Here is a 19,408-nt window from a genome sequence, read left to right as displayed (position 1 = left end):
TGCCTCCCTTTTAAGGAGGTGTGGTGATACAGAATCTTTGTTAGAAGGTAAGCGCTTACATACCCATATCATGAACAGTGGCAGGCTTGCAACAGATACACTCCTAGGAAACCTTCTTGTACAGATGTACAGCAAGTGCAGCTCTCTCAAAGATGCTTATGATGTGTTTACAAAGATTCAGCATAGGAATGTGTATTCATGGTCTCTGATGATTGGAGCTTATGTAAAGCATGGGGAGGGAGCGTTTGCCCTCCAACTTTTCCATCAAATGCAGTTGGAAGAAGTGGTTCCAGACAAAGTCACTTATGTCACCATTCTTGATGCATGTACAAGCAAGGTCTTCCTTCAGGAAGCCGAACTCATGCATGCCCAAATTATAGAGAGTGGGTTTGAGTCAGATGTTTTTGTAGGGACAGCCCTTTTAACCATGTATGGGCGGTGTGACACTTTGGATGGCGCTGGGCGGATGTTCGGCAAGATGCCTACACGTAATGTAGTATCTTGGAATGCCATAGCTACAGCATGTGTCCAGCATGGAGAAGGGCAGAAAGCACTTGAAATCTTCCGTCTAATGCAGTGGAATCATGTGAGCCCTAGCAACATCAGTTTCTTGAGCGTTCTTGAAGCATGTAGCAACTTGGAAGATGGCCAATGGATACATGACTGCATCCGCCACTTAGGTTTTGAGTCAGATGTCCTTGTATCTACGGCCCTTATCAGTATGTATGGAAAGTTGGGCGGCAGTCTGGAAGAGGCTTGCAAGGTGTTTGAAAACATGCCAGTTAGGACGGCTGTTTCATGGAATGCAATGATTGCAGCCTACACGCAGCATGGGCATGGCAAAGAGGCCCTTGAGATGTTCCGACAGATGGAGGTGGAAGGGTTTTGTCCTGCACAGGCTACTTTTGCTTCCATTCTCTCTGCTTGCGCCATCGAGGCAGCTGTTGTGCACGGGGAGCTTATTCATGCTCACATTGTGGGTCTTGCATTGGATTCAGACCTTGTGTTGGTAAATGCACTCATTGATATGTATGCCAAGTGTGGCTGCCTAGAAGATGCTCAAAGGATCTTTGATAAGATGCTTGAGCGGGATGTGATATCATGGAACGTTATCATTGGAGCACATGCTTTGTATGGAAGGGCCAAGGAAGCCCTAGCACTCTTTCAAGAAATGCAACAGGTAGGTGCAGTACCTGACAAGTTCACGTTCTATAGCATTCTTTCAGGATGTAGCCATGCTGGCCTTATGGATGAGGCCCATTCCTACTTTCTTTCTATGCGACTAGAGCATGGCATCACACCGACTGTGGAGCATTATAACTGCATGACTGACCTGCTTGGACGGATGGGAAGGCTGGATGAAGCGGAGGATTTGATTAATGATATGCCTGTTCTACCTACTCTCTCATCATGGATGTCCTTGCTAGGTGCATGCAAAATGCACATGGACATGGGCCGGGCACAGCGAGCGGCACAGTACATTCTTAAGTTGGACCATGAGACTGCTGGACCATATGTTCTTTTATCCCACATGCTGCAGCTGGCAACAAATGGGTGATGCATTTTAAGAAGGTTATGAATGATCTTGGATGACAATGATTTACATAAGAAGCCAGGTTCACAAACATCTTACCAGAGCTATAGAGGCTTGACACACTTCTTTACATGGTCAGAGGGGAGGGGCTCAACACAAAGGTGGGTCTAAGAGCTATCACTCTAGATGTCATGTGCATCACATAAGTGCGTGCCACATGGACATGGATCTCAGCATTAGTAGGCTAAGGGGCAAGTTAAGGGGCCTGATTAGAACAGATCAGGTGCACATGAAGCAGGACCTAGTTGGAGGTACCTTTTTGGGGATGCCTGCTATACCTTTACGAGGATGTGTGCTGCCCACCAATTCTAGACTGGATGACCAGCTGTTATGCTTCTATTTAATTATGGGCATGGGGCAGTCTCAGGCATTGTAGCAAATTCAATGCAAGCATAAGAGTTTCTCGGAGACCGGCATAAGCCAGAGTTTGTGGCAGCCCTAGTAATCCAAAGTCATATGATTCCAGTTGCCAAATGAATTTCACTAGAGGAGAGTGTCAAGTCCGAGTTCAATACCATACTAATTGTTCTTAGCGGAGGGTGCAGAACCACATTCTTGTTGGAAGAGGAGCCTGAACAATAGTGTCGTGCCTACATGTGGACCACATGTTAATTCAGATTCCTCGGCTTAGTCCATTTCGACATGCAGTTTTGCACAGGACGTGTGATGGTTGATGTGCCATCACATGTTATAAGTACTGATTACAACATGAAAGAGCAAGAAAATCACAAGCGGGGAGTGGATGATCCAAGTGGAAGTGGAGTAAAGGTGAATCATGTTCCCTTGTGCTTCGAGTGTAAGTAGGAGGGGATGTCATACATCACATAACTGAGTGCCACATGGACATTGATTTCAGCATCAGCAAGCTTACAGGCAAGGAGGTAGATTAAAGGCGAATCATGTTCCCATGTTCCCCAAGTTAAGCAGGAGGGGATGTCAAGTGCATCACGTGAGAGAATCCCACATGGACATGTATCTCAGCATTAGCAGGCTTACGGGCAAGTTTAGGAGGTGGAGGTGGAGAAAAGTTGAATCATGTTTCCAATTTGCTCCAAGTTAAGTAGATGTCATGTGCATCACATAAGTCAGTGCCACATGTTGCATTAGCAGGCTTAGAGGCAAGTTTAGGGGCCAGATTGAACCAGATTAGATGCCCATGAAACTGCTCAGAAGAGCGAGGACCAGATGCTAATGTGTGTTGTACATTTATGGGGATATGTACTGCCCACCAATGCTAGACTAGCTGACCAACAACTATGCTTCTATTCAAGGATGGGTGAGGGTCAGTCTCAGGCATTCAGTGCCGGATCTGCTAAGAAGATCCAGTGAGCAACGGCAGTAGGAGTGCCTAGATCAACATTGACGCAAAGCCGTATGTGCAGTTTACAGTCTGCACATACGCTAAGAAGATCCAGTGAGCAGCGGCAGTAGGAGTGCTGAGATCAGCATTAATGCAAAGCCATATGTGCAGTTTACAGTCTGCACAATTTTTTTCATACAACCTTTTGTGTGTGTAGTGTAGCTTAACGTTGTCCAGATTTAGTGTCAAAACTGAGTTTTGATCATTGTATATATTCACCTTCACAATGTATAGAAGTAAATACTTCTCTAGTCCGTGTATATTTGTGGAATTATGTCATCAGAGTGAATAATTGCATTATCAAGCATGCTTCTGCATCCACATGTTACACCCTACAATGTTCAAATCATAGTGTTGAAATACATCTAAACACTTCCAAGCCGGGATTTTCGAAATCAACAACACATAGCAAAGGCGAAGGCCACAAGCATTCATACACTTGGATCAATGGATTCTCAAAGGATTTGTGGCTTTTTGTCTTGTTCTAATGCACCATGGAGTAGGGAATGGCCTTGCGGATGTTACTCACTTGGAAAATGGGGAGTTGAGTTAGCAGTGAACTATGTTCCAAAGGACATTCGATGGCGTCATGAGAGGCCAGGGAGGCAGTGACAAGGGACCAACAAGTGAACAACTCGACGCGATGCAGAATCATAAGCAATGCATTAGGAATTGTAGGTGAGACTTATATGATAGAGGCGATGGCAATGTGAACAACTCGGCTTGATGCAGAATGATAGAGGGGATGGGGATCGCTGGTTCATCCTTTGTCTGACAGATAAGCAATGCATTAAGAATGGTAGGTGAGAGTGATATGTCAATGTTGATTCCAATCAATATTGATTGTTGTGTAGATTGCCTTGATCCGTGTGCAGACTTGCGGACTTGAGAGTGCTGTTGATGTCTTCTGGACAGCCGAGTGAAATGAGACCTATTTGTTTCTATTTTTTTGGGAGTATCTAATATCATAGTTACATATGAAGGTGCTTTTCATCATCTGTTGTATCTATTCATTTACCCCCCTTGAGGATTGGCAATCTATTAATGCCTTCTAGCCTCGCCTATGGACAGTTTGAGCTTCTCTGATGGATTTCATGATACAAAAGTCTTGTGATACCTTTGAGCCACTAAAAACTTTAGGAATTGTTAGAGCCATGATTGCAAGTGTATCCGTTTTGTCTTACTCTTAACAAAGAAATGACAATTTAAGTACTACTAATCGATTCAAAATTAAGATTGTCTTAACCAAAACAAAGAATGGTGGTATTGAACTATGCCATAACCATTGGATATGGGACCATGCACTTGCCATAGCAGAACATGAGTCCTCTCGTGACCATCTTTAGTATGTGCAAAAAATTGCTAGTTAAGCATTGTGTTATAGAGGTGAGAGTTGTTGCACTTGGTTCTAAAGAGCTCAAGCATTTTAAATCTAAAACTCTCATTTGGCTACACACAACTAGCAAAATTAACAGTTTAGGACTTTTAAGTATCACATGCTCGCGTGAAAAATCTTTTATATTTAAGGAAATGGGTCCATGCTAAGAGGACCACCTAGTTTTCTACCCCATTTTCCTCTCTAGGAAACAAAGTCAAGTAACCTCTGCTCTAAACTACCAATTGTCTCCCAAGTTGAGTCCTCCACTGCCCTATCTTTCCACTTGATCTTATACTCAGGGATCAATCGTCAACCTCTCCCTAGTGAGCTTGGGTATGCCGGCAGCAAGACTAATGGTTCCCACAAAGTCAATGCCCCATTTAGCAAAAGGTTGTATCTTTGCTGGTATTTTCTCCTTTTTTCATCATCTCAAAATGCTAGAATCATTGAGTTCCTTTAACAACATGGTAACTCAATTTACAATCAAAGGTGTTGCAAGCTATTACATCCTAAAAGCTAGGAGAATCGCCTCCTAACAGAGTAAGTCGAGCATGTGAATGCCATGTGTTATGTAACCTCCTTGACATGTAGCTAACTTAGAGTGTACATACGAGCATGTGTTGAGTACTTCCTTCAAGATTCAGCTCAATGCCCAATCTATGTGATTGTGTGCGGAGTAGTGTAATCACTCTTTGCATTGGTGCTCGCATGGGTATATAGATGTGCAATTGTGCGCAGTCATGTTCTTGTGTGTACAAGGTCCAAGAAATTTGGACCTTTTTTGTGATGTTTGGCATATCTAATGCAGTTGAATCTATGCCCTCTTCATGTCTTTGGGAGCAAGGTCTAAAAATCTTTTAGCTCCCTATCTTTGAACCATTTCTTTATATCTAGGACCCATCTTAAAGTTACGAGTTTGATTTTGTGCATTGGAGTTTAGATCTTGCTTTTTAAAGCTAGCAAAGGCAGCCTATCCTATCGCCTGGCATGTCCTTAACCTTAGTCAGTTATCTATGACCCTCTTTAGAGCTATCAACTTCAATGGCCTACTACCCGTCTCTAACAGCATGATTGAGTATGGTAGGAGATTTTAACTTCTAGATGTCGATGTAGCAATGCCTCAAAATTTTCTCTATTTCCAAGGTGATGTTGAAATGATGTCCCCCCAAGCCTCCGCACCATAGGTACCACCTATGTGACCATGCTCCATAAAAGCAATGCTCAAGCATGCCACCTATGCATGTCACTTTGATTACATTGTTAGTAATTGGTCCACCCTGCTTGCGATTTGCGCTTACACATGAAATTCAATTGTGATTAGTATGGAGCTCAATCCCAATATATTTGAATGTATGAATTGTTGTGATGGGCTGATGCATATAGACGAGGGTAAGCAACTTGCGAGGCTGAAGAATCTTGATCAGCACCATTTCTGTTTTGCAACATTAGCCCACTAATGTGGCAAAATTAACCTAGGATATCCATGAGATGTCTCAAGGTACATGAAAAGCATAATCATATGATGTCACACAATCGGGCCTTGGAGTTCCTTTGTCCAAGCAACCTCCTATGTCATGTCTTCTAACTGATCAATGCAAAGCCCAAAGAGAGTCAAACAAAGCAGGCATCCTTGCTTCACTTCTACAGTACTAAGAAAAGCAACAGACAGACTTGGATGTAACCATCTTGGACTACTTTTTCTTTCAGCATTGTAATCATATCTTACACCAAAAAATTGAAGAAAAAACTCAGTCACAAGAGATGAATAGCGAGACCTATTTTAGAGGTTTTAATACAAAAGATATTTACCATGCGACTTGTCAACCTTCAACAATAAGGACACCTAATCTTAACTTGTTGAATGCCATGTTGTGAGGACAGCAACACTCCTCCAAATTAAATTAAGTGAAGAAAATACAATGTAGCTCACATGGCATGGCAAACAAGACCATGGTTGCCTAATACTGAACATTGATTTACAGCCTAGAAAGACTATAACAAAGAGACTCAACCAAGAAATTAAGTTCAAGGTATGCAGAGACCCCAAGGAATGCCATGAAAGTGACCGAAGACCAATGTTTCAAAGACTAATTTGTAACAATTGATCAAATCAAAACCTACTTCGCATTTGCTTGATATCTTCTTTAGACGTGAGTTTCATTTTCCTGACAAACACCGGTGTTGTGCAATGTGGACATGGCACCTAGCATACATCACACAATGGTCTCTTAGAAGACCCCAAATAACCTTAAGATGCCATTGAGAGGAATTAAATTTTGGTACGATGATAACTCAATTCAATTGTGCATCTTATTAGTAAAAAATGTGCAGTTATATAATGTACTGATAGGGGCTTATAACTCTTTTGGAAGATCATCACTATTCCCCCATTCATTCCAACTCCCATCATAATTTGCCCATGTCCCTTGGCCTCCTACACGAACCCATGCAAGAAGAATTGTACAGGATGCTACTCCGCCATTACAATATGCAACCTGCATTTCAATATTATCACTTGGATTAATGTTCTTATAGACGAATATGGGACCAATAACAATGCAAAATACCATGAAAGGTCAGAGTCTGTTCATTAACAAAATGAATGAGAGAGAGAGAGAAGGCAGAGAGGGGGTGGGCGTGGGGTTGTTGACAGATGATTTTGAAAAAGTATCGGTGTGGGTGGGACTTACTAGCCTTGTTAACAAAATGAATGGAGAGAGAGAGAGAGAGAGAGAGAAGGCAGAGGGGGGGTGGGGGGTGGGGGGTGGGGTTGTTGACAAATGATTTTGAAAAAGTATCGGTGTGGGTGGGACTTACTAGCCTTGTTGGTTGCTCTGGATTCACCCCAGCATCAAGGAAAATTTTCCGTTGCTCCTCAATAGATTTATATGTGCCTGAAGGTTGCAAAAAAAGCTGCAACATGCACACGATAAAAAATGATCCACTGTTTCATGCAATGAGAGATTGGCAGCTCAAACTGCTTCAAAAAAACTTTTCATCTCTACCGCACAGGCCATATACTCCACAGCATAACAATATTCAAAAACTGCTAAAGAAACAAAGAGTTTTCTCCCTTCAGCCAACCTTTCGAGGAATATTAATGGCCCTTGGTACCCTACCACCATGCTTCGATCTCCGAATGAAGCCTGCATACTGTTCTTGGCTTCGAGCATCTATGACTTTGAGATTCTCTCCTCCTTGGGGTGTCCCACAGTTGTTTGTTCTCTCTTGTGAGATCAAGGAAAATAGCTCCTTTGAAGATATCCAAGGGAAGCACTTGAGTTCTGCAGGCTCAAACTTTGCATGTATCTGGCATTCATGAACAATCTCCAGCCTTGGATGGAATAAAAGTATCAAATAGTTGTACCCAAAAAAAAAAAAAGACTTGACATTTTCATACCTTGAGGGGGCATGGTTCATAAAGCTCTATTTCTCGACCTTCTTCCTTCCACTAACAACATAAATAAGTAATATTTAGGAAAGGACAAAGGTATCCACATGCTTACATGCTTACCCCGACTCACATCTCATTTCATTTCATGTTCAACTTTGGCATAGTAACTCAAGCAGATGCTACAGGCATCTATGCTTTTTGTATACATCTCGTACCACTTCAGTCTCAAAGGCCATTTTGGCCTTTTCATTTGTTAAAGCCTCTCTCTCTCTCTCGCCACCCCGAGTAGATCGTTTGGCCCCACGTACACGTAGAGCAAGCCAAGAGCAGGCACAGTCCCTCTACAAATGCAGATGCCCCCAACCTTAGAGATCTCAGTCCTCTTTCAGTCAGATTCAGATTCAGCACATACTCTAGCTGCCATTGAGAAGCACTCACAAAGGAAGTCAACATCAATACCATGCACCCTGTTGTAGGGGGAGATGACACATGATGTTTCATTGTGCATGCAGAACCCTTACGGATCTTAAACAGATGTTGATATGATCTCTCTCTCTCTCTCTTCCCCACAAGGCATTGGATACTGTCCCTGGGGCACGTCTTTTCAGATGCCTTCCAAGTGTTGGCCCTCCCATCAAAGATGTCATGTGCAAGACATGTGCAGGCTATTCCCAGGATTAATCCTTGAAGGGCAACAAGATAAAGAATCGGATTAGAACCTGTTTTTGATCAGATTTAGGAGCTGGTGCCATTGGACCTGGCCGACAGCAGGTCGGCTAGTCCACGACGCTACCCAAGGCCTATATAAGGTGCAAGTTGCTCATTGTGTGATTCATTCAGCCTCACATGGGCTGGGTCACTAGATTTAGGTTTAGATTAGGGACTCTTATGAGTCAAGACCACCTTTTGAAGGCAGCCTATGGCTGCAAGACTTGTACACCTTTTTGTACATTATGAATATACTGAATACTTAGATATCTCTCTCTCTCTTCTCTATCTTCTGTATGCATTTTGCATCAAGCATGTTCCAAGATGGTGTTTAGGGCTGAAAGAAGACTCCCAAAGCTTCCACATGTGACAAAAGATGTCATGGGAAGTCATCACACCGTATGAGTCAGTCAGAGGGAGAGTCAAAGCACCAGGAGGCATGTTTGCACATATCACGCACGGTTGGGGGTAAATAGGAATGCCCTCTCTCACCCCAAAGCTATCCCATCCATGGACGCATGTCTTGGGCACCTCCTAGCGCCTATTGGGCTGTCCAAACTGCAAAGTGGACCATATTAGGCCCCTTATCTTGCCTAAGAGACAACTGTTGATGCAGTGGCACTCACAGATGTGATGCACATGAGACTAGAGGTTGAGACCGATGATATAAAGACCATGTTCTGCAAGACCACCTCTAGTTAGCTTTCTTACTGAGAAACATAAAAAACCTGAGATCTAACTCACCGCCCAACCATAGAATCCCTTAGGCTCATGGAGGTCTAGAGGTGTAGCTCACACAAGCCTCCTATACCACCAAGACACACTCCTCAAGTATCATGGTGCACAAAGTAGTCCTCACTAGGCCACAAGTCCAAGAGATTGGAATGATCAATCCCTAAACTGTGCCAATAAACCATTAATATAGTCATCCTATAAACCAAGAGCTATAATTTGCCTGATGCCTCTGTTAACCACTAGTAACCACTAGACCTCTCCTTTAGATGCTACTCCGAACACCCGGGTTAACCTAGTGTCATGTGCACAGAGTGTATCTACCATGTGCAACATGCACACAAGACTAGCTTCGAGGCTTGGGGAAGCTTGGAGCTAGGCAGGAGGCTGATTGGTGAGCTGGGCTAGGGATAGATTGACGGGCAAGCACCCTAGTATGGACGGGCGGCCGCCCAAGTGTGGATGCCCGGTGACCGGCCACAAGAGCCTATAAAAGGGTGGCCAAGGTTAGTCAGTTGTTCATAGAGTCTCGCAAGTCTACAGTCAGGAGCCTGGATCTAGTGCAAACGTGCACCTGCTTCATGGAGTAGAAGCCACGTCGCGGGGTAGAGACTGGTCGGTGCGTCTTGCTAGGTAGCTCAGCTTGTGGCTCAGTAGGGACAGCCAAGACTTGTGGGTTTTGCCCACGGCTGTCATGGTTGGGTGGTGAGTCAGGCCTGCACCCCCTTCACGTTGTTTGGCTTTGTTTTACAAGTTTTGAGTCGTGTTTCAAGAGCGCTCTACGAGGAGATCCGTGGGGATTTGACAGTGGCATCATAGCATGCCTCGAAGAGTATGCACGTCAGCAAGCTTTGCAAAATTCCATCTCTTTATTGACCACTACCCTGTCTACTCTCTCGGGCATGGATACCTTGGAATCTGCTTTAGGTCCCAACATTACTCCGGAACAGTTTGGGGACGAGCAAAAGCAACGTACCAAGGAGATTGTGGACACGTGGCTACATAAGTGGCAGATCCACTTCCAGTTTCATCCATATGGTGATGACAAGAAGATTCACTTGGCAGCAGGTTTCCTCTCAAGCAAAGCTTTGCTCTGGTGGAAAGAAGTCAGGACAGTTCGAAGAAGTTTTCAAGAAAGAATTCCTCAAGGAGGAGGATGACTACAATATAGTTGCTCAGTTTGCCAGTTTGACCATGACCTCGTAGAACCTCACTTATAAGGTCTACCTTCAAAATTTAGAGACTTGCAGATGAAAGCTACAAAGATGGATTCTACTACTCTTTGGGTTTCTTCATAGTAGGTTTACCTGACTCATACCGTTTACAGGTCAAAAATAACAAGTGCAAAACTTTGGACGAGGCCATTCACTCTGCTCGTATTTATGATAATACGATGGTCTCTTCCAAAGCCGAACCCGTAACCGAGCAAGGGAACAAGCACAAAAGAAAGTTCTCCGCACCGATGGCTAGCACGACCAAAGAAAAGTCTTCAGACCAACCTTTGAAGAATTCTACTTCGACTCCAATAAAAAAAAACCGTCTCCTCAAGGCTTTGAAGCTTAAGAAGGAGGGACGTTCTTTCATCTACAAAGAAAAAGGACACATAAGTAGTGAGTGCCTGAAGAAGAAGGTACTAAGCCCAACGCAAGACCCAAGACGAAGGCAACCAACCAATTGTTTTTCACAGGTACTTCAGTCAGTGTACTTTCTCGCCCTAGTTCATGTTCCGATTGTCTGTTCAACTCTAAAGTTTTTGACTTGCACGATCTTCTCCGGGTTTATGGAGAAGTGAATGGCCATAGAATCCACATTCTTCTGGACCCCGGAAGCTCACACAACTTTGTTACTTACAAACTTGTGCAAAAATTGGGTCTAGACACAACACCTAGCGATCATACCTACAAGGTAATTTACCTGCGGGTCGGGAAGTGTGGGATCGTAAAGTGGGAAGCTATCGATCTGGATTCAGGACTACAAAGATATTCTGGAGTGCTATGTTATGCACCTAGAGCATGTAGACTTGCTATTAGGGATTGAGTGGTTTAAGACCCTTTAGATCCAGATAGATTGGTCTAGTTATACTTTTTCTTTTGAACAAAAGAACACCCAATATTGTATCTTAGGTGATTGTATACATCCCTCTCAGGGACCTCTTGTAAATACCGTTGATTTTGAAAATATAATGAATTCTTCTTTGTATATTGCTTTCCATTGTGTCTTAATTGCACTTTCTTCATTTCTCATACCTACAATGGATGTCAATGAAATAAGTGTGTTTGAAAGCAAAGAATTAAAGAAGTTACTTAATTCGTTTCAAGATGTATTTCCTAAGGAGCTACCATCGGGCTTGCCACCCGAAAGGATAGTGGATCATCGTATTGATCTAGTCCCTGATGCTCCAACTTGTTAGCATTCCGCCTTACAGGATGAGTCAGGCTAAGGAAGATGAGTTGGCCAAACAACTCGCAGATTATTTGAGGATGGGCCAGATCCATCCAAGTAAATCACCTTGGGATGTGCCTGTGTTACTTAGGAGAAAGAAGGACAACGCCTGGCGAATGTGTGTAGATTACAAGAGACTGAACAAAGTGACAATAAAGAACCACTATCCTCTCCCTAGATCAGATAACCTGATTGACTGTTTAGTCAAAGCGAAATATTTCACAAAGATAGATTTACGTACTGGCTATCACCAGATACGTATTCATCAAAGGCATGTCGAAAGAACCGCCTTTCGGACTAGATATGGCCATTACAAGTTTCTCGTATTACCTCTTGTATTCAGAAACATAGAATGAATTTTTTATCTCACTAGGCAAAACAAGGAAAAATGATATTTTCTTGTATTCAGAAACATAGAATGATTACAAGGACTGTATGCTAAATTAAGTAAATGTGAGTTTTTTATGACGGAAATCATTTAGTTGGGACACAAGATCACAAGAGACGGGTTGAGCATTGACTATGACTGAGTTCAAAAGGTTTTCGTTTGGCCAATTCCACAGACGGTGAGACAACTTCGTTCTTTTCTCGGTTTTGTTATTTTCTTCGGAAATCTATGTAGGAGTACTCTCAGCTCACACTATCGATGACCGATTTGTTGAAAGGTCATGGACGTAAGTCGAATCAACCTATACCTTGGAATAACAATTTGGATATGGCCTTCAGACTTTTGAAAGATAAAGTCAAGAAAGCCTCTACCTTAGCACTACCCGATCCTAGTCAGCCTTATGTTCTTGAGACTGATACGAGTGACTATGCAATCGGCAGCCTGTCTAAAGCGTTCAGCTTTATTTGCTTGACAAACCTGACATTTGAGGACATAATCTTCCACATACCCTATTATCGTTGGCCAATAAAAAGTGTGTTTCACTAAAGCTAATGTCCTGTGTACCCCAGGGTGTCCAACAAAAGGGGTGTCGTGACACTCCTTAAGAATCTTGGACCTAATGTTCGAGACCTGCGGTACACAAATTTTGTTATTACGGAACAGTAAACCATTCCGAATCATCCACTGGCCTCCTGCTACCTGAATGGTAGGCTGTTGAGTCACCGAGTCTTGGTCAATCAATGAGATCCCTTCTGTATCCTTTGCCAATATGGACCAAAATAACTATCAGTCATGCAAAGCCCTCTCAATGACTAAAATAAGTCGGTAGAAATCTCGGTGAACGACAAAGTATTCACCTCTCTGATCAGACTAAGCGCATCTACCACACTATTCATGGACCCCTTTCGATAGCGTATTTCAAAATCAAAATCTTATATTAACTCTGTCCATCTAGCTTTTCGTCCTCTCAAATCATCCGCATCACACACATACTTGATTGATGATCAGTCAATACCACAAACTTGGAGCCATATAAATAATGCCTCCAAACCTTGAGAACGTAAATGACAGCATAAAGCTCCTTCTCAAGGGTTGGCCAATGAGATTGAGTATCGTCCAACTTTCGACTTTCAAAAGCAACAGGTCTACCATCTTGGAATGGAGAGGGATGTTGCATCCTTTGCGAATCCCAAGTAATAAATGGAAAAGTATTTCCATGGATAATTGGATTTTATTACCGGTTTGCCAAGAACACGTCAAGGCCATGATTCTATTTGCGTTGTGGTAGACCGCTTGACAAAAATGGCTAGATTTTTGCCTACTCAAAAGATTGATACAACTACGCAATTTGCAAGGCAGTTAATCGAGCAATTAGACTGTATGGTTTACTGCAGGACCTAGTCAGTGATAGAGACTCTAAGTTTACAAGTGACTTTTGGAGGCTTGTTTTTGAGAAGTTGGAAACAACTTTGAATCTAAGTTCCTCGGATCATCCTCAATCTGATGGCAATGGCCAGACTGAAAGGGTGAATTAGAGTTTGAAGGACATGCTTCGTGTATATCTCCAAAAGACAAGGTTCATGGGAAGATTATCTTCCTATGATAGAATTTGCATATACCAGTACTAAGCATACGAGTATAGGTTTTAGTCCTTTTATGCTTATGTACGGATTTCAATCTAGATCACCTGCTACCGTGGGATTTTCAGGACTTCAACATGATGCAGCGTGTACTTTTTTGCAAGATATGCAAGAAATGTTACAAGTTGCAAAGGAATCTATTAGAAGTACTCAAGACAGAGACAAATTTTATTCTAATAGACATCGTTCACCCAAAGAGTTCTCTGAAGAAACGATGGTGTATTTGCGAGTTCCGAAAGATTCCAAGGCTTTACGGACGGGTCGATCTCTGAAATTATCCCCTAGATGCTGCGTACCATTTCGGGTTGTACGCCAAATTGGTTCAGTTGCATATGAATTGGACTTGCCTTCTCATGTGAAAGTTCATCTCGTATTTCTTGTCAGTAGACTTAAGTACTTGGTGGAACAAACCGGTTAGTTACTCCTCAAGAAATCATAGATGTCGAGGATATGACATTTGTGCCACACAAATCGGAAAAGATTCTTGGATTTCATGAAAGACGATTACGACATACGCTACTCACGGAATACAAGATCAAGTGGAAGGATCGTGCCATTGACTACCCTTCAGAGGGACTATTCCAAGTTTTTACTGAGCTCAGGAATGAGCTCTTAGAGGAAGGGGAGTGTACAGAGTGTATCTACCGTGTGCAACACGCACGCAAGACTAGCTTTGAGGCTTGGAGAAGCTTGGAGCTAGGCAGGCTGATTAGCGAGCAGGGCTAGGGATAGATTGACGGGCGGGCACCCAAATATGGACGGGTGGGCGCCCAAGTGTGGACGCCCGGTGAGACTGGCCAAGAGCCTATAAAAGGGTGGCCAAGGTTAGTCAGTTGTTCATAGAGTCTCGCGAGTCTTTGTGAGAGCTCTACAATCAGGAGCCTGGATCTAGTGCAGACATGCACCTGCTTCATGCAGCCAAGGCCGGCATCAGTCTCGAGGCCTGCGAGGGTAGCTCCGTGGCAGTACAAGACGTCACGGGATAGAGATTGGTCGGTGCGTCTTGCTAGTTAGCTGAGCTTGTGGCTCGGTGGGGATAGCCAAGACTTGTGGGTTTTGTCCACGGCTGTCATGGTTGGGTGGTGAGGCAGGCCTGCACCCCCTTCACGTTGTTTGGCTTTGTTTTGCAAGTTTTGAGTCGTGTTTCAGGAGCGCTCTACGAGGAGATCCGTGGGGATTTGACACCTAGCTCCACGTTAGACCTGTGGGCTTGGCCGCTTCCCTCAATAGTCATTGATGTCCTTGGTGATGGAAAGCAACTCTTCAAACTTCGCACTCTCTTCCAAGTAGCCTCTAGTTCTAATCTTATGACATGTGGGGGATTTGACCATCGTAAACACAACCTTAGTCTAACAAAACTGCACTTAATGATGTTTAAGAAAGACAGATAGTGTCAATGCAATGCAATGCAGCTATATTAGATGGATGGGTTACAATGAGATCTGAATAGATCTGTGATGTTGTCCTAGATGAATATCCTTCTCGGGATGAGAAGAATGGCTGAATGCAGATGTTGAGGACTATTCCTTGCTCCAATGCTGAGGTCCACCCTTCGATGCCGGCTTCCCTCTATGTAGGAGATAGGGATGATGAACTATATGCTGAATATGCTGATATGCTGGATGAACTGCTGTCCCACTGTCTTTCCCTTGTCTCCTGGGAAGGAAACACTGAAGGGATGGCTTTGGGACTGATGCGATGCTGATGTGATGCTGAAAACACAGATGCTCTCCTGTTGCCTGGGAAGGTGTCACCAGCCTGGACATTTCCCAGTCTGAAAAGGGGTCTGGTGGACTCCAGGATGCTTAAATATTTGGAAAGTACAAGCTTTGGGAATGGGGGATTATCCTAGAATACAAAGAACCACACTCCTAAAATTTAGGAGAGTTGCTATTTTTGGCCCGACTCCGATGGAAATTCTGTTCGCGTCATTACATCTGGAATTGAGCAGATACCAAGAGTTGGCAAAGTGCCTATGACAGAATGTCTACCATTTGGGATATTTTTAGAGGTAAAGATTATGGAAGGACCCATCTCTTAGATTGGGACATGTGGCAAGAAAGTGGACCAAAGTGAGACAAGTGGCCTGACACTTGTTAGAAAAAGGATCAAAGTGAGACAAGTGGCCTCACACTTGTCATTGTAGCCTTCTCTTGCCATTTTAGCTCATGGGAGGCCTAAATCTATAAATTGGAGCCCTCTCTCTTCATTAATAGAGGCTCTCTTGCTGCACACTAGCCTCTACCACCGTTGAAGGCTTCTCTAATGATGGCTACTCTCTTTCTCTCTCTCTTGAAGGCTGCCCATGAAGAATACCGGCTGTTGGGGACTGTTTTGGAGGCTTCCATCGCGAAGAAAGACTTAAGGCAAGGGTATTCAATCATTTATTATGATTTCTAGCCATTGTATGTGTTGTACCAGCATTTGTACTTGCTGTACCTGCTGTATCTGCCACCGTACTTGCTGTACCAGCCTCTGTACTTGCTGTACCAGCCTCTGTACTTGCTGTACCTGCTGTACCAGCCACCGTACCAGCTGTACCAGCCACTATACTTGCTGTACCAGCCACTGTACTTGCTGTACCAGCTTCTGTACTTGCTGTACCAGCTGTACCAGCCACCGTACCGGCTGTACCAGCCATTGTACCTGCTGTACCGGCTGAATGGAGAGTTGTACTTGCTGTACTAGCTCTATTGCATGAAGACCCGTGGTTTTTGGGGAAGAATCAGTACCCACACGGAGGTATATGGATTATATTGTTGGCTCGGCATTTCTACAGCCTATGTTCCGGCTTGGTTGCCTTGTGTTGGGCTGTGTTATGGCATTTGTATATGGATAATCTGGCATCTCCCGTGGGGAGAGTAAGGCCCTCAAAGCTTGTACATGATATTATTCTCCTTGGGTAATAAAATACTCCAAGGGGGGGGTCGGCCCATTCCGGCCTCTATGCGGTGTCACATGTGCAAGATCCATTTTCAGCATTTGTGGATGTTTTGTCCAGCTTTATGTTTTATGCAAAGTGATGATGGATATGTGTTAAGGCTGTGGCCATGTTTAAATGTTTTAATATGCATTGATGGTATCAACAAGTGTGTCAAAGGCCCTAGTCCCCCGGGCGCCGCCGCTGCGAGTTACATTGGTATCAGAGCATAGGCTTTCTTGGAAGCGGAGGCTTCCTTCTATCAATAAGGAAGAGAAAAGATCTGGAGTGGGGACCACACTTACCATCATTGCTATTAAGCATGGCCAGCCACTTCAGAGCCTATGAAGCAAGAGCATGAACAATAGACAGCTTGATCTAAGGATTCATGAATTCACAAAATTTATCTTGGAAGTATGGAGTTGGCTTTATGTGCACACGTTTAGCACTCTTTCCATATGGATATTGTGGATTATATTATCAAGCTTACAGGCAAGCTATATGGAGATATATCTCAGGATATCTTAAGGATATGGTGACGAGATATTTCTTTTGGCTTCATGACCAACCTGGCAAAGAACAGCTAAGTATACTTTGAGTTTGCAAAATTGGTGCTTTTGCTATTTACTATGAAGTGTTTTTGATGTTCACTAACCCTTGTATAGCTATGCAAGGAGAAAGGTGTTGTTGTTTGCCTTGAGATGGTTTCAGGGAAACATTGTTTATGGCTCCCTTTAATGGAATGAATTCTTTTCATGGCTCCCTTTATTGGGATGGATTATATCTATGGAGATTTCTTTCTTGGACGAGATTTATATAGATATTGGGCTTCACAAGCAATTTCTATGGACGAATCTGTCCGAGTTTATAGAGAAGCAATCTTTGGATATCTCATGGATATGATGCTTTTATGGATAAAGTCCACCTCTACTCCAAGGTGTGTGGTTAGCACGGAGTATGTGGTAAGAGTTATGGTATACAAGGATTATGATATACAGGTGTATGGATTCCTGGACTTCTTTTCTAGGAATTTGGATCCATCCTCAGGTTTATGGATTATGTTTATGGCTCCCTTTTACTGGGATGGATTATTCTTTTTGGCTCCCTTTATTTGGGATGCATTGATTTTATGGAAGTCATGGTTATCTCATGGATCGAGGATTTCTATTGGCGGCCGAAATGCATGTAAAACTACTGGTGGTCGAAATGCCTATGAACTATGTGTAGCAGATATGCCTATAAACTATCTATGCCTGTGAGTGATTCTTATTTTATGTTACACACTTGAGTCCACCTCTCCTCCAAGGTGTGTGTTCAGAGTACCAACACGGAGTGCAAGTGGTAAGAGTGGACATGATGCCTAGTTGGTAGGGGACTTATGTCTATACCAAGGGTCATGTGGACTGACACCTTCTTGGCAGGAGACTATGTCTACGCCAAGTGTCAGTAGACTGGAATGTGGTATGCTGGGGACTTGACGTCTGCGCTCAGATCCAGTGGACGTTCTACATCCGCGTGCACGGTCAATCGGTCTTCTATTTCTCTGCCTGGTCTTTGCATATGTAAGCATGGAAGCCAGTGGAGAGTAGCATGCGTTTGACGTGACACTGGGGATTGGGGAACGAGTAATTGCTTCTTGGAGTTGGATTCAACTTAGAGTATGGACAGAGAGACATGATTATGATACCTGGACTTATGGGACTTTTTTGTCTCACCCATTTATTTTGGGACATGATTATGGTATCTTGACTTATGGGACTGTTTTCTCTCGCCCATTTATTTGGGACATGGATTCTTTCAGTCATATTGGATTTTTGAGACTGTCTAGTCTCGCCCACTTGATAGGACATGATTATATCTTGAATATATGGCTTAAAGCTTAAAGTTGCGGACAACTTTTAAGAAGTTGGGGAGGATGTCACCAGCCTGGACATTTCCCAGTCTGAAAAGGGGTCTGGTGGACTCCAGGATGCTTAAATATTTGGAAAGTACAAGCTTTGGGAATGGGGGATTATCCTAGAATACAAAGAACCACACTCCTAAAATTTAGGAGAGTTGCTATTTTTGGCCCGACTCCGATGGAAATTCTGTTCGCGTCATTACATCTGGAATTGAGCAGATACCAAGAGTTGGCAAAGTGCCTATGACAGAATGTCTACCATTTGGGATATTTTTAGAGGTAAAGATTATGGAAGGACCCATCTCTTAGATTGGGACATGTGGCAAGAAAGTGGACCAAAGTGAGACAAGTGGCCTGACACTTGTTAGAAAAAGGATCAAAGTGAGACAAGTGGCCTCACACTTGTCATTGTAGCCTTCTCTTGCCATTTTAGCTCATGGGAGGCCTAAATCTATAAATTGGAGCCCTCTCTCTTCATTAATAGAGGCTCTCTTGCTGCACACTAGCCTCTACCACCGTTGAAGGCTTCTCTAATGATGGCTACTCTCTTTCTCTCTCTCTTGAAGGCTGCCCATGAAGAATACCGGCTGTTGGGGACTGTTTTGGAGGCTTCCATCGCGAAGAAAGACTTAAGGCAAGGGTATTCAATCATTTATTATGATTTCTAGCCATTGTATGTGTTGTACCAGCATTTGTACTTGCTGTACCTGCTGTATCTGCCACCGTACCGGCTGTACCAGCCACTGTACTTGCTGTACCAGCCTCTGTACTTGCTGTACCTGCTGTACCAACCACCGTACCAGCTGTACCAGCCACTATACTTGCTGTACCAGCCACTGTACTTGCTGTACCAGCTTCTGTACTTGCTGTACCAGCTGTACCAGCCACCGTACCGGCTGTACCAGCCACCGTACCTGCTGTACCAGCCATTGTACCTGCTGTACCGGCTGAA

General features: G+C 43.6%; 2 protein-coding genes across 8 annotated transcripts in view; one reads left to right on the top strand and one right to left on the bottom strand.

The window, feature by feature from the left end:
- LOC147610245 (pentatricopeptide repeat-containing protein At2g13600-like) overlaps positions 1 to 3,258 on the top strand; it is a 4,291-nt gene extending 1,033 nt beyond the window's left edge. The window contains exons 1-2 of one of the 2 annotated variants that reach the window (XR_015264036.1): positions 1 to 2,534; positions 2,585 to 3,258. The exon at positions 1 to 2,534 is cut by the window's left edge and continues 1,028 nt beyond it. Coding sequence is in view for 1 of the 2 variants with exons in the window: in XM_086786292.1 (XP_086642418.1) it covers positions 1 to 1,558 (1,558 nt within the window). In the remaining variant the exon portion in view is untranslated. The other variant, XM_086786292.1, reaches the window with a different exon arrangement.
- Positions 3,259 to 6,437: 3,179 nt separating this feature from the next.
- The window catches only part of LOC147610244 (uncharacterized), a 33,964-nt gene continuing 20,993 nt past the window's right edge, over positions 6,438 to 19,408 (bottom strand). For 4 of the 6 annotated variants that reach the window (XM_086786105.1, XM_086786103.1, XM_086786106.1 and 1 more), the window contains 4 exons: positions 7,733 to 7,783; positions 7,417 to 7,641; positions 7,150 to 7,245; positions 6,438 to 6,827 (listed from right to left, as the gene is read on the bottom strand). In XM_086786105.1, the coding sequence (XP_086642231.1) occupies positions 6,687 to 6,827; positions 7,150 to 7,245; positions 7,417 to 7,641; positions 7,733 to 7,783 (513 nt within the window). In that variant the 3' untranslated portion in view covers positions 6,438 to 6,686. The remainder of the gene's footprint in view (positions 6,828 to 7,149; positions 7,246 to 7,416; positions 7,642 to 7,732; positions 7,784 to 19,408) is intronic. The other 2 variants (XR_015264017.1, XM_086786108.1) reach the window with 2 other exon arrangements.

Source organism: Cibotium barometz, chromosome 49, assembly GCF_041138505.1.
Source record: "Cibotium barometz isolate CiBa-2024 chromosome 49, ASM4113850v1, whole genome shotgun sequence".
In the NCBI taxonomy this organism is placed as follows: domain Eukaryota; kingdom Viridiplantae; phylum Streptophyta; class Polypodiopsida; order Cyatheales; family Cibotiaceae; genus Cibotium; species Cibotium barometz.
This window is presented reverse-complemented; position numbering and strand designations above follow the sequence as displayed.